Source organism: Etheostoma spectabile, unplaced genomic scaffold (genome assembly GCF_008692095.1).
Source record: "Etheostoma spectabile isolate EspeVRDwgs_2016 unplaced genomic scaffold, UIUC_Espe_1.0 scaffold00003049, whole genome shotgun sequence".
In the NCBI taxonomy this organism is placed as follows: Eukaryota; Metazoa; Chordata; class Actinopteri; order Perciformes; family Percidae; genus Etheostoma; species Etheostoma spectabile.
Window position 1 is genome coordinate 7,658 of NW_022602986.1, and position 24,608 is coordinate 32,265.

The window sequence follows — 24,608 nt, forward strand, 5'->3', positions numbered from 1 at the left end:
GGGTAAAATCAAGAAGAACTCGGATTCAGCTTGACCATAACTTAAACATATCAAGTTTACTCTTTACTCATGTGCTGTATGTATTTCTCTCTCACATGATTGTATATTAAGTACAAATGGCACACAATGATACAGTTCAAATTCTCTGGTTTCTCTGCAGGGTCTGCTGGCTCTAGAAGGGGAGTTGACTCCAATCCTGGTTCAGATGGTGAAGAGTGCCAACATGAACGGACTGCTGGACAGCGACAGCGACTCTCTGACGGACTGCCAACAGAAGGTGAAGGCAAGGCTGCATGAAATCATGCAGAAGGGCCAGGAGTTTACACAGGACGACTATCAGAAGGTATGTGGCAAACCTGATATAGTAAAGTGAAAATATAAAAAAATGGCTTAATCTGAGAAGGTGCATGGTGCAATGTTTGCCAGAAAGCTTTCACATGTTTAGTTTAAACAGTTAGACTTGCTTCACAAGTCTTCATTCTTGAAATGTTTATACTTTTCCTCAGAATTTGTGAAATATTGTCATGCAAGTTTCTCCCATTGGCCAAAAATGAACTAAAGAAAATCTTCCCATGCATGTATTTGCTGCAATTTGTTCAAGTCCTTTCAGACTACAATGATTGATATGATGTTCTGTATAACATGTTATCTATTTCCTTCTGTTCCCATTGTGTCTCAGTTGGCACCAACTGGCAGCCCATCGCTGGTGAACTCAATGAAGGTCATACAGGATCCAGTCAAAACCTGTGATAAGGTGTACGCCCTCATCCAGAGTCTCAATTCACAGATCCGCAAGAGACTGGAAGACCCCAAGTCTGCAGGTAGTGTGAACCTGCCGTACCTGTTTAAAGAAGAAAAAATATTCAGCTGCATTTTGGAGAAAAAAAAATTATCAAAATGTTTAACTTTTTTTTTAAACCGAGAAATTTAGTTTAGTCTATAGACTTTTGTCTGCATAAATCAGACAGCAGAAAAGGACTAAATGTGTAAGTGTAAATATAGTGAAATAAGTATAATCATCAGAGACAATTACCTTACTTTTTAGATTAAAGTTAGTCATCATTGTATTTCCCCAGACCTTCAGCTTTACCACAGCGAGACGTTGGAGCTGATGCTGCAGCGCTGGTCCAAACTGGAGAGAGACTTTCGCATGAAGAACGGTCGCTACGACATCAGCAAGATTCCGGACATCTACGATTGTATCAAATACGACTCGCAGCACAACGCCTCACTTGGGCTGGAGGACACGCTGGAGCTGTTCAGACTGTCCCGTGCCCTGGCTGACATAGTCATACCACAGGTGAAAGGCCTTATTTAACTTTGTTGCACAATTTAGGACCTGCCTAGAAGTTGGCATACTTGATCTATGCACACATGTTGCATTACTACCTAATTATATTGTAATATTGTGCTGGAAGATTTTTTTTCAAGAAGAAGAAATTTAAAGAGTTGAATTTCGTAAATTATGTGAAGGAGTCTGGGAAAGTTAACAATGGGTCACATTGGAAAATTTTGCCTAATTTTCCATTTGAGCATGAACTCAAACTTAGTTGATCCCTGTGGCAAGAATAAAATGTTGCACCAAAAAAGGGTGTGGTGACTCAGCAGAGAAAATTAAAATACTCTATAAAGTATGCCATTATATACAGCAACAACAGTGAAACACTATGTTCATTAAAATGGAATTAATTCTGGAAGTGCCACAGCATAATTTTATGTCACAAAATACCCATTTTTAGGCCTCTATGCATGAATGGGTCACTAATTATCTGTGTTCAGCCTGGGATGTCCAGCGAGTTTTACTGCCTTCTGCCCCAAAATATTCTAAGTTAAGACTTCATCTCTTCATGGTCATTAGGGTTAAGTAGATAAAAAGAACTGGATGAAAGTGTTCAAAGGGCTGTTTTTTCTCTTTCATATCATCCATATCAGGAGTACGGCATCACCAAAGACGAGAAACTGGACATCGCTCAGGCTTACTGTGTTCCTTTGATGAAAAAATCCAGCTGGATCTGCAGAGGACCCATGAGGACGAGGCTGTTAACAAGCTGCACCCTCTGTGAGAATAGAAGCCGCCACTGAAACACACACAAACATGTTTTTTTTTGTATATAGGCAAAACACAAATCTAGAATGTTTGTGTATGTTTGAGTTCACTGCTGCTATGTTGACTGAAAAGCTTTCTCATTTCTTGACCCCTGGTGTCCAGGTATTCTCGTGGCGTAATGTCTCCTGGCCGCCATGTCCGCACACGACTCTACTTCACCAGTGAGAGCCATGTCCACTCCCTGCTCAGCGTCTCCGATATGGAGGACTGCTGGATGTATGTCTGATTTTAACATCTTTGACCATTTTGTTTTAGTAGTGATGGTATGTCATCTTTCTGTGTCTGCTAATGATAACAAGAGTAGATTTAAAAATTCAACATCAGAAATGGTCTCTACTTCCGTCTATCTTGGTCTAGACTGTCCTTCCAGTCTTTATTAGTGGCTCACTGGATGTACAGTGCTGAGGTAACCTTGATAGATGTCCCTACACTATCTATTTTGCAAGGGCACTGTTGCTGCATCTGGGGCTTAGTGCCGCCCCGGACAGCTGTGATTGTTTTAAAGAAAAATAAACAAGCCAGAGCTTTTTTCCCCCTATCCCAGAATAGATGAGCGGTGTAGCCAGACCAGACTCCAGAGCTGTGCAGAAACCTCTGGCAATGCAAGACTAAGTCTTCACTAAAGACTAGGAGCGGCAGCTCAGGACACATTTTGATCAATTATTTCTATCAATGAGGTCCTTAAAACCTTTTAGTATTAATGAACGTCCTTACATTCAAGCCATTGAAAAATGCCTGTTGCTACAAAGCTAATTAAGGCTACCAGCGCCACACAAGTCTCTCTGTATCTCTCAGTATGGCCATGTTCAGAAGATTGTGGCGTCTGATAACTTTCCTGCTCAGAAGCTTGAATGAAGAGAATCACCTCTTCTGAAGAGTCCGTCCTAGGAGGGGTTGGGGCGTGTGCGCGATCACAGAAGGCTTTATTATGTGGACGCCCCGACAGTGTTGTTCTCATTACTTAGAATTCTCATGGGGAGACAGAAACTACACACTATGGTGTACTATTGAAAGCAACATGTGTGATTACTTGTCTTTGCCAACTCTACTGTTGGGCTTTACACACAACTTACTTTACGGCAATGATCTGGGCAATTGTTCAGTTTAATTGAATATTATACACACATCTGCATTAACAAATGATATATTTGATATAGCTACATTGGTGACTGTGTCCTATCAATAGAATTAATTGTATTGATTAGTCCTATAGATTAATGTCTTCTGTTGTACATCATTATTAAAGTTATGGACATTATTAGATCATCATACAGTTCTCTCTGTATCTTAAACACAACTCCTTTTATTTTTTGTTCATGTGATGATTTATTTTTCCATATTATCTGGTGTATAATTAGATTTAGGCTTTTGTGTATTTATTATGTATGGGATGTTTGCGTGTGTTTATGGTATGTATGTTTTTGTTTGTTTAGGATGAGAAGGACCAGCAGTGGAAACAGGCCATGGACTACCTGAGTGCTGTGACTGAACTCAACTACATGACACAGATAGTCATTATGCTGTATGAAGACAACAATAAGGTTAGCTTGCACATCTTGCTCTTTTATAATCTTTTCAGCCTGACCACTGCTATTTTATGCATTTCTTTTTGTCTGTCTCTGTGTCGGGAGCAGGAGCCCTCCTCAGAGGAGCGTTTCCATGTTGAGCTTCACTTCAGTCCAGGAGTCAAAGGGTGTGAAGATGAGGAGAATGTACCTCTTGGCTTCGGCTTCCGCCCAGCCTTCTCAGAGGTGTGTGAACTTGTCACTTAGTTCACGTCTGTAAACTTGTTTGTTTCAAATAGAGCAAATTCCATATAGAAGAATATACACCAAACTTCCTTCAATTATTTTTGATAAGGGTTATGCTCCATTAACAACTTTCTCACATCATGAGATTGCTCTCTATCTCGAATGAGATAAATGTCATTTCTGTATTTTAGTGGGCTGCCCTTTACAGTGTTGGGGAGTAGGAAACATGTAATTAGATTAGTAATTTAACTACATTTTGTTGTAGCTTGCTGCTAGTTTAACTACATTCATATTTGCATAGTGATTTAAAATAGCTCAATTACTTTTTTTATGTGTAGTTAACTACTGAATCTACAAAAAATTTTGGGACATAAGAGGAAAGGAATTATATTTTATTTTTATTTTACCATTGCTTCTCAACTGGAGGGTGTTTGGTGTTTTTTGCCCCCAACATCTTCTTCCAGGCAGTGCGGCAATGGTTATGTTTAGGGTCAAGGTTAGGGTAAGCTGCCTGGAAGGTGATATTGGAGGTAAAAAAACACCAGGCAACGCATTCATCAGGCAGCCACTTTTGTTTTAAGACAGGGTTAGATCTCATTGCTATTCCAGGAAATGAACCTGTGAAAATATTTGGCTGTGTTTTGTTATGTTTTCAAATATATATGTATTAGAGCTGGGCAGCAATTAAAAATTTTAATCACGATTAATCTCATAATTTCCCTGATTAATTGCAAAATGAAATAATACGAATTCAAAAGTAGTGTGTGTATATAGTGCAATTTTATTTTAAATGTTCTGCCATATGAACAAAAGTGCCATAACATTTTTTTCTGCAAAAACTTACCATTTTGTTAATAAAGTAGCAGTTAAATAAAATATTTAGTGTACATCTCAACTTAAACAATGTATTTATCATGTCCAGAGTTGAATTCCATCTGGTTGGAACGGGTTGCATAAGCGACTCCTTCTTATGTCCACGTTCTTCTGTTGTTTCGCTAACTCTGTAGCACCTGCTGGACTGGGTTTAGAGCCCCACAACATTTCTGAAATTTGCAAGGACACTGTCCAACGCGCTGTTAAGCAGAGACACTGAGGGACACTGTCGAACGCGCTGTTAAGCAGAGACACTGTGACAGAACGCTGGAGGACCATGCGTAAAGCAGGGGACATGATCAGAAGGCAGAAGGCTCGCAGCAGCGATCAGATTTCGTATCTATTCGTACTCTCTGTGCTAACTGCAGTGACTTTATTTGACACTTTCCACTGCTATGCAACTTCAATGAAGTGTCCCGCGCATGTCTCTGCATGATGTCTCTCCTCTGTTTTCAGTCCAGTCAGAGCATGTGAATGCAGCGCCCACTTTTCATCAGTATAATGCACTGTAACTCCGAGATAATTCTGGTTACCCAGTGAGTTCAGTAGCCTCCAGTGAGTCCAGTAGTCCCTAGGAAGAGCAACAGCGGGTGCATGTTTCGCAGTCCTCTCCTTTTTATACAACTTGTGTAGCGTTATTCTTCTTGTGATGGTGCGTGTTGAGGGAATCTCATACCTGCCATTGTTGTTGCGATTCTCAGACCGATGTCCTCCATCACCCTAATGGGCCTGCATTGCATTTGTTAGCGTCTCTTGCCTTTGTTTATCTCTACTTACCCACACGCTGCATCTAACGTAGCCTGCCAAAGCCTCGCGCCACTGTGTGTTTCGTTGATGATTTGCTGGTATCAACTGTTAAGGTGATATTTCAGACTGGAAGTTCTCCGGTGATAAGAAAATTCAACTTTGCAGTATTTACAAAGCCTGTGAGCAACAAACTTTTACAATAATAAAGAAATAATTAAAACTGCATTAACGCGCGATAAAAAAATTGTCTGCGTTAATGAATGAATTAGTTAACGCGATAATAACAGCGTAATAACAGCCCTAATATGTATATATGTCAATTAGTCATTGTAAGTCACATATTGATTATTGCTATTAACAAATGTTTACAGAAGTTGCTGCATGCTATTTTAGAAATTACCTGGCTCACTGAGTAATTGTGCTTGGTGCAATACTACCTAGTCTCTAGGTTCTGGAAGGCAGGTGTCTGACTGACGGTCATTGTCTTAAAAAAAAAAAAAAGCTGACATTACTACACTTTTCATGAATAGTGTTTTGTGTTTTTTTTTTTACAAAAATATATCTATTATTTCCTTCTTGGGTTCTCTGATCAATCAGAATCAAGACAAAAAGACTAATCAAGGCAGTCTGGAAGACCTTTCCCAGGACCAGCCAGACCAGGCACTTCCCCTCTCTGAGCCAATCAACATCCAGCGAAGGTCCCCCATGATCCGCAACCGCAAGACCGGCTCAATGGAGGTAACAAACCCTTTAGTGTTGGCAGTAACCCTTCAGTGTAGCCAGGATGTACTGTTAATAATAATACAACCAGACTGGGTGTTTCTTTTTCTTTTCCCACATAGTAGTTCAAGCCTCTCTTTAGTTGAGCAGTTTTGTTTAAGTCAACGAGAGACGTCAGGTCCCTGATTTACTTTGGCAGTTGTCAGTCTTAACCCCTGTGCTCCATGGCTCCACTCAGGTCCTTTCTGAAACCTCTCCGACCCAGTCCTCCAAAGGCTCCACATCTCACCGACTCTTCCCCTCATGTTCGCGCCAGTCACCTGAGATCAAACCGGCCAGTGGCCTAGGTGGGCACCTCGTGTGTGTCTGTGTGTGTGTGTGTGTGTGTGTCTGTGTGTGTGTGTGTGTGTGTGTGTCTGTGTGTGTCTGTGTCTGTGTGTGTCTGTGTCTGTGTGTGTGTCGTTCATGCCAAAAGACAAACTGATCTCATATCACATTTTATCTGCAGCTGTCATCACTGATCCTCCCCTCATCACAAGCCCCTGGCTGTGACTTCTCCTGTCCTTTCCATATCTCTCTCTGTCTGCAATTATTTCTCTCTGTGTTTTCCTTCCCCATTTTCTTTCCATTACCCTCCCCCTCCCCTCTGTCTCTCTTTCTGACATTCACACAGCTCCAACCTTAGCGTAGCTTATCAGCAGCCAAAGAGGATCAGACTTAGAACTATGCAGGCGCGAGGTCAGCAGGGAGAATTACGTTCACAGCCAAGTGCAGGATCTCTGGTACAACATAGGGGACATTCTGTAGGTGTTTCTGTCTCTTATTTCTGAGATCTGTTTTTTTTTGCTGTTAGAAGCTCCTCCATTTATTTTGTGCATTGTATCCTCGTACAATAATGTTCATGCAGACTTAAAATTCACCTTTTGACCCTTAGGTTTTGAATTGATTTTCTGAGCACTCCAAAGAATTACAAACAAAAAACTCATTTTTTATTCATTTAATTTTAACTAGTGCCGATATTAGGCATTTCCTGATCTATCGGTATCAGCATTTATAATGACTGATGAGATTTAAAAAAATCTGAATAATTTATAATGACAAATAAATTATTTTTAAATAAATGAACATTTAAAACGGATGGTCAACCAATGTTATGAGTGTTGAAGTTTCATAGTTTGTCCACCGGAGGGCGCTCTACAGTGTCCCTCTTAGCAACACAGAGTTTTTGTGTTAGGGAAATCTGTCTTGTTACCTGTTTCTGGATTAAAAAAAATATATATATAAATATATATCGGAGTTTTAAATCACTAAATATCAGGCTGTAATATTAACCAAACAGTAACTTTTATGTTTATTTGTTCATCTAATTGCAGGAATTGTCATTTAAGAATTAGTCACTATCCTCATTAAGGGTGGTATAGAGTTGAAGTTTGTACTATGTCAAATGTGTAGATTTGAGGGTCTTCTTCATTAGTAGCTGTATGGTACAGTGCACGCTCCACACTCTAACTAGGTTTTTATAGCTGTCTTGTCGGCGTCCTTGAGTGCCATGAAAGGCGTCTTTAAATAAAATGTATTATTATTATTATTATTAACCTTTTTAAACTAGATGAAACAACACATGATCAATAACACATTGTGTTCTATATTGCCCCCAATATGTTTTTTGGGCTCACCCCCCCGCAGAACTATTTTTGGTGCTACAATAAACCCCCTTAAGTTAAATGTTTGGGTATTTCTTCTTGACCCCCCCCTATCATGGTACTAATAAAATGCCCTTCAATGTTCAAAATCAGCTGTCTCTTCAAGCACCTCTATGGGGCCCCCCTAATTTAAGACCCATTAAAGGAATCTTGTTTTGCTGTGTGTACACTTTCCAAGGGCATGCAACCTCCAACAACGTGCTAGCACGGTGACACTCACACAAGCATGAAAGCCCCGTCGTCTAAATCAAGAGGTGTGGAGAAAACCGTGACTGTGAGAACGGAGAGTAAAGTCACTTTGTGGAAACTATTTCTGTCACATGTGCTTCACTGGGAGTGTCAAACCTATGTATGTCAGCTATGTTAAACGACTGCAGTGCAGTTTAGGAGATAAACTTCTTTGCACAACTAAGACCTAAAAGATGCAATAAACTAATGGATATGGGGCAGAGAGGAAAGAGGCTACAGTAAGTCCTTTCTTATAAAAAAAACAAACTCTGATGCATTCAAGTATAATCATAAACATTAAGTAGACAACACACTGCAAACGAGCGGTTACAAGTATAACAGTGCAGTAGGGTTGTCTTACTTCTCCCTAAATGTGTTAATCATTCTGTCACTGTGTCTAATTATCACAAGTCTGATCGCAGCAGTTGGTTCTGTGTCCATGCAACATTAGAGGGGCTCCACCTAAAGCCTCTGGGTGAGTGGAGCCTGTCAGTTATGTATAGTAAATGTGAGGCGGCTGACTGATCCCTCACTGTTCATCACCAACACCTGTGGCACTGACTGCACAGGTCGCTGACGAGAGCAGCAGGTGTCAGAGCTGACCTCTGTTATTGAGCTGCTTCTCATACCTTCGTACTGTATATAGAACAAAGACCCCTTTTACATTTTGTATGTTCCTGCTCTTCTGTGTGGTCTATAAACTCAGTATTAATTTAAAATGTTAAAATAAAAAACACGATACATTTATGGGCATTGGCTGTTGCAACTTCAAAGGGTTTATTCACAGCATGGGTCTGAAACAATCCCTTTTCCACATTCAGTCAGTTTGTCATAGAGATGTTCCGATACCATTTTTTACTTCCCGATACCGATTCCGATACTTGTGCTGTGGGTATCGGCCGACCCATATCAGTGTGTTTAAAAAAAAAAAAAAAAAATACAGCAAATGGAAGCCATATATTTTTAAATAGAACAGTATAAAAATGTAAAACATGAACGTTGGACTTGGGGATTTTCCACTTTACTAGAACCCCCTCAATTGATTCGGCAATGAATGTGCCAGTATGTGACCATCGGAACTCGGTGGGGTGCAGCTCCGCACTTCGAGGGGTAAATGTTGACTCTCTGTCCACCCAGCGGGACGTTAAACTTAGCAAAGACACGGGGCACACGTCGGAGCGCCAAATGTCCGTGGTAAAGCTGTCTGCATGCACGTCTTTGCCCAAGCATACACGAAATGTGTTTCCTAACTGTCTCGTATAATTTGGGTAGCGCAGTTTCGGAGATATATTTACAACCTGGCAAACCGTACCTTGGCTTCAAATGCTCCATTAAGGGGCGAAATCCCACATTTTCCACAACAGACAGGGGTTGGTCATCACAATAAACTCCAAAACTTTGTTGGTTATCGTTGTTGCTTTTTGGCTGTCTTTGGGGAATTTATCTCGTCACTTGAAGGCAGTTTCCAGAGTTTGCTGCTGCAGTTCGTCCTTTTTCCCCCGTAGTTTTCGTAAATTCGTTGTGCTCTTTAGCGTGACGCGTCTTCAAATGTTTAATTAAGTTGCTGCTGTTCAAGTTTGCAACACTCGTGCCACCCCTTGAAATTGCTTCTTTGCATATGTTGCATGTTGCCGTCTTACCGGTGGGAACATCCACGGTAAAGTACAGCCAACCTGCCGACATGATGCGCTAATGCTAGCTTGTTTTAAGGAGGCGTAGGCGATCAATTCTTCTTCGCCCCTCTAAAACAGCAGCGCAACTATTTTAAGAGTGGCGAAGAAGAACTGTGTCCGAGCTAACGGAGCTAACCAGTAAATAGATTCCTATTTTTAATAGTTTATGTGGTATCGGATCGGTGCCTGTACTCCAGTACTCGCCGATACCGATGCCAGCATTTTCGGCAGTATCGGAGGCATTTCCGATACTGGTATCGGAATCGGAACATCTCTAGTTTGTCACGCTGCTGCTGCTTTTTGCATATGAAACACATGTTCTTTATTTATTTGTTTTACTTACTGTTGGCCTTGTTTACACACATGCACACATACTTGGGGCTGGGTACCAAACTTCAATACTTTTATGCACCCACCAAATAGGCGGTCTAATGTTATACGTTGCAGAGGCATACAGGAAAAACCCAACATTACTCACAGAGAGGCATGACTACATTTATTGCCACATAGGTGTAGAGGAGCTGGAAAAAACCCTGATTTGAACCGCTGTTAAGGAAATTTATGAATTGCATTTCACTGTTTTGATAATATTTTAAACTGTTTGCATATAAAGCCATATTATAATGATTGTACTCTCCCATAAGATAACATGGAGCCATTTGGCTATCTTGTCTGGAGCCTGAGAGCAGAACATGCACTCCCTGACCAGATAAAGGATACATCATCAAAACTGACCAGATAACAACTGATGACATTGATGATTGTATTTCACTCATAAATAAGACGATGTAGAGGGCTTCCAATTAGACTTTTTCAGTACTGTGTTGTAGAGCTGAAAACTGTCTCCTTGTGTGGCCGCAAGTAAAAGGGAACCTTAAGATATCTTCAGTGTCTCTGTCCATTAATTGATAATGTAATTATTCCAACTACAATGTGTAATGTTGTTATGTCATTTTTAAAATGTATTTTATAAAATTGGTATCAACAAAAGTATTTTGAAGATCCAGTATGGAATTGGCTATCAGTATTAAACATTTTGAATGATACCCAGCCCTACACATACATTATGCACAGTTCTTATGAATGCAGTCACTGTTGTGAAAACATTGTAGCTTGCATGTTAATATTTCCAGGAACAAATATCCTCTTTGTATTCAGATTATCTATTAAACATTTTTTTTTTATTGTACCATTTTTTTTTTGTTTATCATAAATTGAAAATCATCTAAACTGTAGCTACAGTGTTTTCACACACAGTACATCATTTGAAATGTACACACACTAATGGCAGACTCTCCTAATAGCATCCGTGTGTTATGAATAATGGCATGGTGTGTAATAAAAACTAGTACTCACACTGCACACCTTCCTCCCCTGGCTCCTCACACAGGGTCGCTCTGCTCTGGCCTCTTCAGTGCCTCCGCCCTTGGGGTGTCCTGTAGTGCCCCCAACCTGCGAGACTACGTACGCACACACCACCACCTCCACCGAAAACCACCTCTGTCCCCTGGCAGTCTGCCATGCCAGATTAGCACGTTTGGTATGTTCACACCACTGTCTGTCCTTCTCCACAAGGCGGGTCTTTTCATCTCTATCTTTTTTATCCTTAGTCTTCAAACTCTTTCTGGCTTAGAATATGTTTTTCATTGTTCTACTTTTCACTCCTTAAGCTTTAGACACTTTCATTTTTGGGACATTAAGTTTTGTCATTTATTTATTTATTTTAAATTAAAGCTCCCTGCTTTCTTTTGCTACCTTTCCCAAACCAAGAATTTCAATCCGTTGCATCACATGTCTTCGGTGATTTTACTTTGCAGTGTACTGCAGGGCACTGATTTGACGGCAGAGTGATAGGCTGTGCAACAAATGCTGAGCATGCAACCTGAGACTGGACTATGTACCACAGATATCAGTGATCAATGTTCTCCCCGATCAGCATGTCTACTTTATGATCACATGGGTGTCTGCTTGGGTTTTGTACGTGTTGAAATTATCTCTCTCTCTGTGCATGTTGTTTTGCAGTGCTACCATACTCTCTCTCATGGAATTTAATTTCATAATCCACTGTGAAGTAGTTTTTGTGTCTGGAAGCCAGAGGTCTGGCTTTTTTCATTAATCACAATTTATGGTAATCCTTATATTAAGAAACTCAGCCTGTTATTTGGAAAAGATATATTTTCAAAACCCAGTAATCCACTTTAAATAATTCCCAGTCGCATTCTCCCTCCCCACCCTTTTCCCCTCAGTCTCATGTTGGAAATGGTGAGTACAAGCAAACACAGTTTTTCAGTTTTCACAGTCACCAGGTGTCCTTAAAGCAGAATTAATTATCCCAAACATCTGGATTGAATATAATTTTCATGGTCACAGCTGTTTTAGTTAAACATGCTTGTTTCACATTGCAAAAAATGTATCACATCCTTGGGTTAGGTCAGCAGCAAATTATTCTACTCTGCACAAACTGCAGGAATATATTCTCTCTCTCCCCCCCCCCCCCCCCCCCCCCGCCCCCCTGTGGTTTTTAACACAGGGAACTGAGCTGTTCAGTTTGTCCACCAGGTGTCACTCTGACTGCAAGGTTACACACTGCCAGGAGCAAACCAATGCTTTCCTCTCACAACTGTGTTACATCATGTTTTGCTCTCTGAGAGACGGGAGGGTTTGGAATGACGTCAGTGCTGCTCATTGAAGGGTAGCGAGCGCTGCATCAGAACAACAGATTATTATTTTAACGGGAAATGTGAATGGAAGCGTACGGTTTGAACTCAGACCTTAAAACATAATCAGTGTTGGTGTTGAGTGTACTTTAGAACAACCTTTATTTCTCATGTACCCCCACAGCAGATGAGTTCAGATACCCCTTCATTAACACCACCCGTCATGTTCCAAATGTGTTCTTTTGAATGGATTTAAAGCTTAATGTAATTTACCACTATTAATTATAAAACATTGGATTTTCTTATAATAATTTAGTGATCTTGGATCCTGGAAAAGAGATGCCTAAACTTCAGTTTTTTTTTTTTATCCCCATTAGGTTTGGTCAAGTTTGCATTCCTAATATTACTGTTGCAGAAGCTCATTGTTTCAACTGCAGTTCTCTTCAAATGTACGTAGCATTTTGCCTTCTTTCAGCTGATTGTCCAGCCGCAACTTTACCGTTCTGGTTCAGACTCACTGTTCTCATAGCATTGTTTCAGCAGCAGTTAGCTCTTCTCAGCGAAAAGCTACAAAAACCACTGTACACTACCTGCTCGGCACAAAACAGCATGCAGACGCAGTAAGCAACTAGCTGGTGAACATAGTGGAGAGTTTAGCAGCTATAGAGCCAGATAGGAGTTGGAGTCCAAAACCAGAGCTAACGGAGAGTCTATATTGGTATGGATTAAACAAACAAGAAATACTGTGTAAGTGCAATGAGTCAACAAAGAAAGCCAAAGAAAGGAAGAATCAGGAAGTTGGATTCACAGGTCACAGTTGAATGCCTTTATATCAAAGTCCTGCATCACTCCTCCTGCATGTTTAGTACTCAGCCAAAGATTCATCATTTACACCATCCACTCCACAACCTCTCCACTCACTTTCACTGATAGCCTCTTTGTTTATTCAGAGATGACACTTTCTCATGTTGGTTGGCAGACAGCTATTGATGAATCAACAGGCCAACTCTCTCTCTCTCTCTCTCTCTCTCTCTCTCTCTCTCTCTCTCTCTCTCTCATTCTGTTTTTCTCCTCTTTTTTTCCTCATGTGAAAACACATCACTGGCAAACAGGCAGACACAGGTACCAGCAGCAGACCCAGTAATACCAGTTACCTTTCTTATCTCCTCAGAGCTGTTCTCTATGCCACCAGTAAAGAGATTTTCTGTGTCGTTTGCCAGGCATCCGACTAATGGTATGTCTGCTTTTATTCAAGTTTATTTCGACACTCCTCCAGTTTTTCCTTTATCTTGCATGGCCTTTTTGTGGGAAACATTTCTTGTGTTTTCTATTTTTGGGGTTTGACGTTTGTCTGCGTTAATTACATTAAACGTCTCCAAGATTTAAAAAAACAAAAATACATTTTAAAAAGCTTCTGTTTCACCACACACCCTTGGTGTTTGTTGTATTTTGTGTTGTTTTTTTGGCCCTCACCTCTAACACCACCTGCTCTGCCTGCAATTTGTTTGATTTGCCTCTCTGATCCTGCTGTTCTTCACAGGATAGATGTATGTGCCTTATGTGGAATATATCTCCTTTCTCAGATATATTTCCACGTGCACACATAATATCTCCTCAGCTGCACGTTTCTTCATTTCAAATCATTTAGTCTGTTCATTTCTTAGTTTGGGCTATAAAAACAAAAATTCTCTTCTGACAGCAATCACTTTTGGTGTAGTCAGAAATATTGCTCTTGTAACCACACTCAACAGTGACGTCATGGTGTACTGACACACTCTGGAGTACACTTCTACTTCACTGCAGCAAGGTGAGAAGTTAAACCAGGAGGTCAGTTAGTGGGTGTTAAGTTGCTTTTGTGAGTTGCTCTCCAACATGTGAATGAGGAGCTCCTCACAAAATTAGGCAGCAAGATGTGTGTGTGATTTTATTTCTTCGTTGGATGGCAGCTCTGTAGTTACACACTCAACAAAAGAACAGAACAAGGAAGTGGTCAACCGGATTTGACAAATTAAGACGTGACGTTTGACTCCAGGACCTTTTTAAAATGGGCATTTACAGATATTTCGTAGACCAAACATATATTAATTATTAAGGAAATAATCATTAGTTGCAGCCTAATAATACAAAGATCCTTCTTGTCCTTTGCAATACTACTTGATGGCAAGTGTTTGCTTGACCCGTTGGTTGGCAGTTATTCCCTGGTAAAGCCTAGTTGTGCATGCCAACTGCCCACAGTAAGTACAGCATTGACATCAATTCAATCATTAAATTTTCGGGGTCAGTCACTGGCGAGTAGCCACTGACTCGATGCAAAGTGTTATTTTAAAAACCGCAACTGTTGGCAATAAATGGGATTTCCTCAATTCATTTCTAAAAAGTATATTTTATCATTGTTAAATCTGCAGTATGATAAAAATTAGCTCTTACTTTTAATGTGTTTTGAGGCATTGTTTTTACCACCATTGTGTATGGGGGGGGGTCTTATAGACTCAGAGGAGGCAAATTAAACCCACAGCAGAAGTGATTACAAGTCCTGTAAGGTATTTGGAAATGACTGAATGGTATTTAGGATTTAGATCACAGGATCAGAAATGTCCCAACATGAATTGGCATTCGGATAAGTGCACTCTATACAGAAGAAATTGCGTATCGTCAAAGCACCAAGATCATCTGACGTGTCGATTCAGAATGATGAGCAGAGTTGGTGTGATTAGGAAGTCTACTATGATGTTTGGACAATCTCTGTTTATCTCCAGTTTGGACTGTAGTAGCCGCCTGTGCGTCCAGTACTCATGTGGTTAAAGACCTTAGGATGTAATAAGACTTTTATTTTTGTGATGTCCACACTTAATACAAAAAATGATTATTACAATATATAAATCATGTTTTGTTACTGTTTAAACAAGTTTGTTTACATATGCCAACACATTCAACATATCTATTCAAGCTGGCTTGGTTTCTATAGCTTGGTTTTTTTAAATAGTCTATTTTCAAATTCTGTGACTGCAGCTAATGGTTTTGATTGTTATTAATAGATCATGATGATATCACTTGAAAAGAGTGTAGTTTTATATCAGAATGTCTATATAAAGAATGTTTATATGCGCACATATAAAGAAAGTTATGGCTAGAGAAGTAAAACAATGTAGACATTTTAATTAGAGTTTCATCAATGAGAGGCTTTGGTTGCTATACAGTAAAAAAAATTTAGAATACGTTTAATTGAGTCATAACTCATGCAGGTGATTAAAGTTGAACCTGAACTCAGATGTGGTTGAGTTTGTGGAGCAAATATAGACACTAGTGATAGAGAGGAATGTAGAGAGAACTTTTTTTTTTTAATCCATTTTATTTCTCATTACCTTGCTGTGTATGTGAAAACCTATTGTCCTCACTGAGGAAATTTACCAAAGTAGCACTGATGAATTACCCATCATGATGCTCAGTGGAGAAAAGAGCCATCATAACTTTATTATTAGACAAAATATCATACGGTACAGTGTACTGGAGAGGAAGCAAAATGTGTTCTGTGTGAGTTTTTATGCAGTGTTTGAGCAACAGCCATGTCTTTTGTGATTAGTTCTTCCTTAATCAAATATTAGAAGATATTAATTATTAGACATATGCTCACTCCGTCTTGCACTGTTTCCTTTGAGCTGTTACTTTTTATGTAGTCATGATCAAGGCAGAGCCGGTTTAACCAACTAGAAAAATGATCTGTGGGAGTTTCTGTTACCTTCACTAAGCACTGGTTTATTATTACTCAAATCCTTAGCTTCACAGAGCTTTACATGAAGTGTCAGCTCTGTCCGGCCTGATAGCGTCAATTTCTGCCGCAAAGCTCTAAAATCGAGTGAACACTAGCTGCGTCACACCAAAAAATAGACACACATAGTTAGACTATTTAATGAACATAGTGGAACATTTAGCCACTAAAAGTGCCACATATTCCCTCTGGAGAACAAAGCTAAAGATTGTTGAATATTCGACTAGCATTTTTAATTGGACAGAAACGTGTGGTAATGTTTCTCAGTAACTGCCGGATGTTTAAATCAGCAACTGTATGCTGGTTTTACCATTTTAACCTTAAAGGCGATGGACATGTTGATGTTGACAGCTTGCTTCTGCTGGCCAAAAAAAATCTGTTATTTGAGATTTTAAGGCCCCTGGCACATCTGGCGATAATGTGCTTTAGTGTTGCACACTGTGTTACCAACCAAACTAATGTGGCAAAGAACATGATGTACCAGAAGGCTTTGGTCCTCCTGAGAGAGTTTAGGGCTCCAGGGAAGTTGCCTAATTTGCACAGTTGGTAGTACAGTTTTTTCAGAAAGTCATGGTTTGAATTCCCTAAATCTTAATTACACAATTTTTATTTGAGAGTGCATCCGGTCACACTGCATTTTTGTCTCTATACACAGTGGTTTAAAGAAAAAAAATCACGTTTTGTCAAGTAGATCTGTGTCTCTGATTGTCTCTCATACACTAGTTGGTCTGCTTCAGTCATAACTAAAAGGTCAAGACAGGTATTGATCAAATGAAGCCAGAGATTGGAATAAACTTTCTATGATAAATGTCTCAGCTCTACAAATCTTTAACTCTGTGCCTATATGTTGCACAGCTCCTTTCACTCCTCCTGCTCCACTGTACTTTTCTTTTCCTCTCTCCCTGCTCTGCCTCTTGTCCCTCAGAGCCCTCAGACGAGCTCCATGTAGTCCGGCTGCTGGGGGGGCTTCCCGCTGAGCCAGCCCGGCTGGGGTTTGCCCCTCTGGCTGTGGACGGGGCCATTGCCCACCACCTGTGCCACTGTCCCTACCACCTCCCCCTCCTCAAGAGCTGGCTGATGTCTGGTCAGGAGCTCCCAGAATCCCTCCACGGTCAGCCGCTGTAGACCCCTCTCACTTCCTTTGTCCTTGTTCAGCCAGTGTTGGGGCAAGTTGGACGCTGTTAATGCCAGTTGAGCTTTGCATCTACTCTAGTTCAGTGCTTTTCAGTCTGGTTTTCCTTCTGTGCATTCATCCTTTCTCCTTTTCTTTTTGTCACATCTGCAGCCCTGCTCATGTTTCATGCCCAGCTGTAAATGTCTTCCTATTTTTCTGCTATTTTGCATGCATTTCTACATGCATGCTGGGTGGACACTTAATGACCAGCCACACAAACAATTCTGTGGATGAGTTTTAGGCTTGTCTAACTGCATTGTGTGTGTGTTCCATCCTGAGTTTTACAGAGAAAATTACATTAAAACTGGCCATTTGTTCAATAATGAGCTCTGTCTGTACAGTCAGCTGTTGGCACCAATTATTTATCGGCACAATCCATCCCAGAATAATACAGTTTCCTGGCCAGGTGGTAGATATTTTAGCTCATCTGTTGAATGATTTGGGTCATCATCTCATCCCTCATTTTAATTGGCTAATTAAGTGGTTGACAGCTCTTAAACTGCTGATTTTGTAGAGTGTTTCTGGAGCACGTCTTGGCACGTTGTCACCTTAATTATTCTTTTGCAGTCAGCAATGATGACTGTCAGTAATAACTTAGTTTTTTTTCTTTGATTGAGATTTTTTGGCTTTGCCACATTTCATGGCTTCTTTTTAAAAAAATGTTAAATATCACTGTGCTGTCTTTGTGTTCACCTGGGTTAGTAGATGGTTGAGTGAATGGTGCAGAGTAGCATTAGTGTTTCATGCTTCCACTGTATCTGGAGTGTGAGCTGAATTTCACATCCACATGGAGAGGCTGCAGCAGGATGGGGAGGAGAAAAAATAAAAGATAAATGCCATCGTAATTTATTTTTATACATTCCACTTAACAGTTTATGAGACAGTACAGTACGGACAGAACGAACAGATGGACGTGAGAATAAATGTCATGTAACAAACATACGATTCACATCTTGAGCCACCAAAACACTTCCTCCTGAGGCTTTGTATTATCAGTTTAAGCCAAGCAGGTATTATTTTCCTTCTGTCTTCAAAGCTTTGACAGGAAGACATTTTCTTGTTGAACATCGATCCTCTTACCTTGGTGTAATAAATAAGGCTACGTTGGCCAACATCCAGTGAGGAAACAATTTGATGATTAATGGAAGAATACAGTCTAGAGTGTCTTAAGTGCTAAAGCGGCTGGCTGTGACGTATCCTGCTTTTACACTCCTGTTGTTCTGTTTGTTCTGGTGTATATCAGATAATTGGCCAAAGAAATGTCATGTCGAGATGGAAAATGGAGTGACAGCAGAAACAACTGACTGTGAACAGATTTTGTTGACCTCTCGTGTCATGTTCTGCACATAAATTATCCCATGAGAAATATTACGTTGAGAAACACGGAAATTTAGATGTGAAAATGATCAACAGGGGAAATTCTCATCTTGGCCCCTCAAGGCCTCGAATGGTTCCCATTAAGTGCTGACTGCAGTTTGTTTCGCTTGTGTCGCTTAGAGTTTTAGGGAGTTGCCCTGGAAAAATCTGTGTTCATAGCACATTAGTCATGAAGAAATGCAAGGCTGACCAGCATGCTCTCTGGGGATATGGATGTGCTGCTTCAGCCTCCATCCATTCCCCTTTTCTGTTTCATGGAATCGCTTCTTCATAGAGTTCTTTGTAGGGCTGCACTGAATAACACTGGATTGTATTTGCTGTAAGTTTGTGTGTAAAAGTCAGCTTGCCATGGCGTGTTTGTGTTTAGACGTTTCTAAGCACATAGACATCGTTTTATGAAAGTAACATATGCAGTACATGAATGAATGAATGAATGAATCTATCCATACAGACTTTGGCCAGCCCAAAATAAAACCGGATAAAAGGATTGACATAAAGGCAAGATAAAAATGTACAACATGATTGATTGCAAACACAAAACTGTCACATAGGAATCATACACAGTGCAACACTGCACTCTTGATGGTCTACTGTTGTTGGCAGCACCTCTTGTCACCTAGGTAGGTTTACAGACTAATAGTATTTCGTATCCAACATTCCCTTAAAGAAAAATACTATTTAAGCATCGGCATGGAAACTAAAGTTGACAGCCTTGATTGATAGCCACTCACTATGTGAATGAATGTGGTTTTATTTATCAATTCCTTTTCATGTGGTGTGAATCAGAGTGCATTGATCTACACCCTCTTAAAAAATGTATATGGCAAATCCCCGGATGATCAGAACATCCTGTTTTTTTTGGTTAAACTAACCAGAGAAGGAATTTAACATTAGCCTTATTGCAGATTTTAGTTGGTTGAATTAATTATGGCTGGAAAGGTTTGTGTAGTGGAAGCTGCTGTCAGAGGCCAGACAGCAGGTTAACTGTACCAGTCACTGTAACAAGTCACTAATTTCAGATCTTACCGTAGCAGAAACAAAAGTCTGTATGGCTAGTTAACAAATAAAATGTGAGGATGAGCAGACAAACAACATGCACAGAGAGCAATAGTGTCACCTCTCCTCCTCTTCTTGCGTTGGATGGAGAAGGAGATGTGGGACGACCGGTTGTATTTCTGTCTCTCCTGTCTTGTGCTGCAGGGTTTGAAGGCTGCTCCATGGTGCCCTCTATCTACCCACTGGAGACACTGCACAACTCGCTCTCACTGAAGCAGGTGGACGAATTCCTCAACACGGTGTGTGCGAGCAGCAGCGATGCCCACACCAAAACCATGAAAGGTAGGCGTGCGTAGTAAAGCAACAACAACTTTTATATATATATAACCAACCAGTCTTTCTTTGTGTGGTTTAGTTTTCCACAAATTATGAAATGCAGACAAAGGCTTTGCAATGTAGGTTCCGGTGCAGCAAATATTTGAAAGTGATAGTTTGGACCTTTTGAAGTGGGGTTGTATGAGGTACTTATCCATAGTCAGTGTATTACCTAGAGTGGATGATGGTCGGCACCATCCCAAGTTTGGTGAAACAGGAGTACCAACATGGAAGGGAAGCAATGCACGGCTGTGGACGGGGGCACACAGCAAAACATATTTAGATTTACAGTCATGTTATCGCTTCACCTTGCTGTCAGACAGCCCTTTCCGACGGGGACCTGAAGCCACTATCTATGTTCTCATGAATCCACAAGCCTCTTTTGACAAAAAACATGCTTTTCCTTTGCACAACACGAGAGATGCTGGTTTACCACTGCCTCGATCTGTTAGTTTTATTGCGTGAGTTTAGTGTTTTGAAGGGTTAGTTTGATTTAACCGAAGTCACACAATAACACAAACAAACCGATCGAGGCAGCAGAAGACCAGCAACTTCTGTGTTCTGCGAGGGAAAGCGTTAGCGGTTGAAATATCCTTCACATACACACAAGAAAACCAAGAATAATTTTAAGGGCCGAAAGAAGAAATGATAACTGAATGGAAATGAATGAATGGTCGTGGATTAAATAGATATGAGTACAACTTCCAACGTCCAATTCTTTCTTTCTAATATTGGGGGACTACAGTATGTGGAAAAAGGGCTACAATTCCTAAAATAGTGATCTGATCAGACCACATCAACTGAGTAAAGCCATCTCAATAAAAACAGCACTTAGATTCTATTAAGTTAACTGACATTTGGAAACTAAACTTTTTTTGTTTTTTGTTTTTTTGTCTTCGCTCCAGCGCTGTCCAGCTTGTTTGACTCTCAGAGCCAGACATCTCTCTACAGCCCTCAGCAGCCACTGCCTCCTCCGGATCTGAAGCATCTCTTCAGCCACCAAGCCAGCCTCTATGGCGTGAGTGTTTTTTGTTTTTTTATGATTTTATGGCATTACGCAATGTACGTCCACTTTTATCTCCTCTGATAGAAGTCTGCATGTGAATGCAGTCATGAGGATTAGGAACAGAAATACCCCAGCTAAATCACACGACTGAATGAAGGAAATAATGAGTATGTTAGAATATATTTTGCTCTGTATACAAAGCTTTTTGGGGTTTTGTGGATTCTGTTTGTAAGCATTTGTTATTAAATAAGAATATAACACATTGATTGGTAATACTGCAGTCACTGCTCTGTGGCAGTTTCAGTTTCATAGTCTGCCTTGAACAAGGCTTTTAATCACCAGTCCTGCCAGTGGAGCTCCCATGTGTGAAAATGAGTAACTGTACAAATGAGAAGATAGCAATGCTGAAAAAGGTTGCGCATGCTCAGGTTTAGGACAAGAATGAAGGCTTTAATTAAATGATTCATTGTTTATCAAAATTGGAGTTTACATTAACTAATTGAGGATCAAATCATTGTTTGACTACTACGCTGAACACCAACATCACAAGCCATTTTATGTTCATATGGGTAAGAGCATCATCTGAAATGGCTAAAATGTGCATATTACAATTTATAAAGTTGGGCATTTCATAAGCTGCCTGCATTCTTACAAAATGAGCTGTATTTTAGTAAACAAGCCCTCAAACTGTCATACAAGCTAAATAACTGGCAGGCCATCCTGTGGGATCAGTTCTAAAATGTATAACCTATAAAACACAGCTCCTTCTCTTCTCTCCGCTTCATTTTCTTCTTCACTTCTTTCTGTTTTACCCCATGGGTGGTGCGGTGTTTAATTTAGCCCCTATTCTCAGTGTTGGTTGATGAAGCATCTTTATCTTTAACTTAGTTTCTCTTTTATTGCCCCTTTTTATACTACCTTTGTGTTTTATTTACATTGTGCGCACTTCGTGTGGCTTTTTTTTCATTTCTCTGTCGATCTTATCGCACAAGCAGAGGTGCTGGAGGTCACAGCTGGATGAATAGGACATGTTCTGCTGGTTGTGTGACACTCTGTTCTCCCATTGGCTGCTGTTACAGGACATCTTATTAGCAAGTGCAGAGTCATTGAGGCTGTTGTATAACAACTGTGAAACATTTGTATTCACTCTAATGAGAGAACTTTTTCTTGCTACATGTGGGTTTAAAATGGCCTTAAATATTCGTAACTTCAAGTTAAAGGTCCCATGGCATGAAAATATCACTTTGAGTTTTTTTAACATTCATATGCGTTCCCCCAGCCTGCCTATGGTCCCCCAGTGGCTAGAAATGGTGATAGGTGTAAACCAAGCCCTGGGTATCCTGCTCTGCCTTTGCGAAAATGAAAGCTCAGATGGGCCGATCTGGAATCTATGAGGTCATAAGGGGCAAGGTTACCTCCCCTCTTCTCTGCTTTGCCCGCCCAGACAATTTGGCCCACCCATGAGAGAGAGACATCTTGGCTTTCAAACGAGCAAAGTGGCAGTTGGTCAAGGCCACACCCCCCAGCCTCCACCTTGCCCCCCCCCCCCCTCTCTCTCCTTCTCATAAGGTACAGACTCAGAAATGGCACACACTAAGGAAAGCTCATTGTAGGACTGGCTCTAGTGGCTGTACTTCTGCACCAAGGCTGAATTTTGGGAAAGAGACTTCAGATACAGTATTAGGGGACCACTAAGGTCCATATAAAAGAGACTTCAGATACAGTATTAGGGACCACTAAGGTCTATATAAAAGAGACTTCAGATACAGTATTAGGGGACCACTAAGGTCTATATAAAAGAGACTTCAGATACAGTATTAGGGGACCACTAAGGTCTATATAAAAGAGACTTCAGATACAGTATTAGGGGACCACTAAGGTCTATATAAAGAGACTTCAGATACAGTATTAGGGACCACTAAGGTCTAATAAAAGAGACTTCAGATACAGTATTAGGAGACCTAAAGGTCTATAAAAGAGACTTCAGATACAGTATTAGGGGACCACTAAGGTCTATAAAAGAGACTTCAGATACAGTATTAGGGGACCACTAAGGTCTATAGAAAAGAGACTTCAGATACAGTATTAGGGGACCACTAAGGTCTATATAAAAGAGACTTCAGATACAGTATTAGGGGACCACTAAGGTCTATATAAAAGAGACTTCAGATACAGTATTAGGGGACCACTAAGGTCTATATAAAAGAGACTTCAGATACAGTATTAGGGGATCACTAAGGTCTATATGAAAGAGACTTCAGATACAGTATTAGGGACCACTAAGGTCTATATAAGAGACTTCAGATACAGTATTAGGGGACCACTAAGGTCTATATAAAAGAGACTTCAGATACAGTATTAGGGGACCACTAAGGTCTATATAAAAGAGACTTCAGATATGGTGTTAGGGGAACACTAATATCTATATAAAAGCATCCAAAGAGCACCATGTTATGGGACCTTAATGTGTACTGAAATTGATCCTCATCTTAAATCCTAAGAGAACATTGTAGTTAAATTATTTAAATGCATGTGGCTTAATTTATGAAATCCCTAAAAACTTTTTTCATAAAGTTCTCCATGGCAACAGAAGATGAAGCTGCAGGGGGATGACGCTGTTGCTTTCTGTTTTTGTACTGCGGATCACTCCCCCTCTTTGTTCAGATTGTGTCCCTCCACATGATGCACACACAGCAACAATAGTACACGCCCAGACTGTCGGAGAGTGGCAAATAAGAAGATTATTATTTGCATCATAGATTACGTTTTTAAAAATGTAGGATTTGTACCAAATAATGTATCTGTTCTCAGGTTAAAGGCAGTGCTGTTTGTACAGTCTGTGCATGTATGCATTAAGATCTTTGTTTCTGAGCTACAAAGACATTGATTGAATGACCTGTTTTTGTTTTTTAAGATGGCAGTATCCCCTCCAGTGCTGTATCCAGTGCAGGCCCCTCCTCCCCAATCACAGAGCTCCGGCGTGAACTTCAGCTTTAGTGAGTAGAGACTCTGTCTGAAAAAACACGAGGACTTCTGGGTATCTAAGGACACGATCTGAAGACCTTGGTTTGTCCGACTCTCCGGACTTTTATTCATCTTGTCCTGCTCACTTTCCACCACTCTACCTTGTGTATTACAAACTGTAAATAACAAAAGACTGTAAATATAACCACTCAAACTGTACATGGACTCTTCAGCTGGGCACATGTGATCACCACACCTTTCCTGCTCAGTGGATAAGAGAAAACACTGACCTTCAACAGTTTAACCTCATCCTTCTCTTCAGTTTGTCGAGACCAGCTTCGACTGTGTAGCAGTGCATTAAGCCACAGTCAGAGCAGTTGTGCCTTTAGTTCAATTTGAATGCTTTGCCTGTATGATTTTTTTTTATCTTAGCCCACATGCTGTTTTGCAAAATTCTCACATGCCAGCTGCATCATCTCTGACCTAGACGT

The 24,608-nt window shown here is 40.4% G+C and overlaps 1 protein-coding gene across 1 annotated transcript; it reads left to right on the top strand.

Annotated features, from left to right (window-relative positions):
* The first annotated feature begins 111 nt into the window (after positions 1–111).
* On the top strand, positions 112–24,175 carry LOC116676327 (inositol hexakisphosphate and diphosphoinositol-pentakisphosphate kinase 1-like). Its single transcript, XM_032507520.1, is given in 16 exon segments — positions 112–343; positions 680–821; positions 1,077–1,300; positions 1,933–1,993; positions 1,996–2,059; positions 2,210–2,298; positions 2,301–2,323; positions 3,541–3,648; positions 3,742–3,858; positions 6,076–6,216; positions 6,437–6,545; positions 11,193–11,342; positions 13,631–13,693; positions 19,977–20,114; positions 21,053–21,165; positions 24,068–24,175. Coding segments are annotated over 16 exon segments (1,770 nt in total). The 5' UTR covers positions 112–205; the 3' UTR covers positions 24,158–24,175.
* Positions 24,176–24,608: the final 433 nt, after the last annotated feature.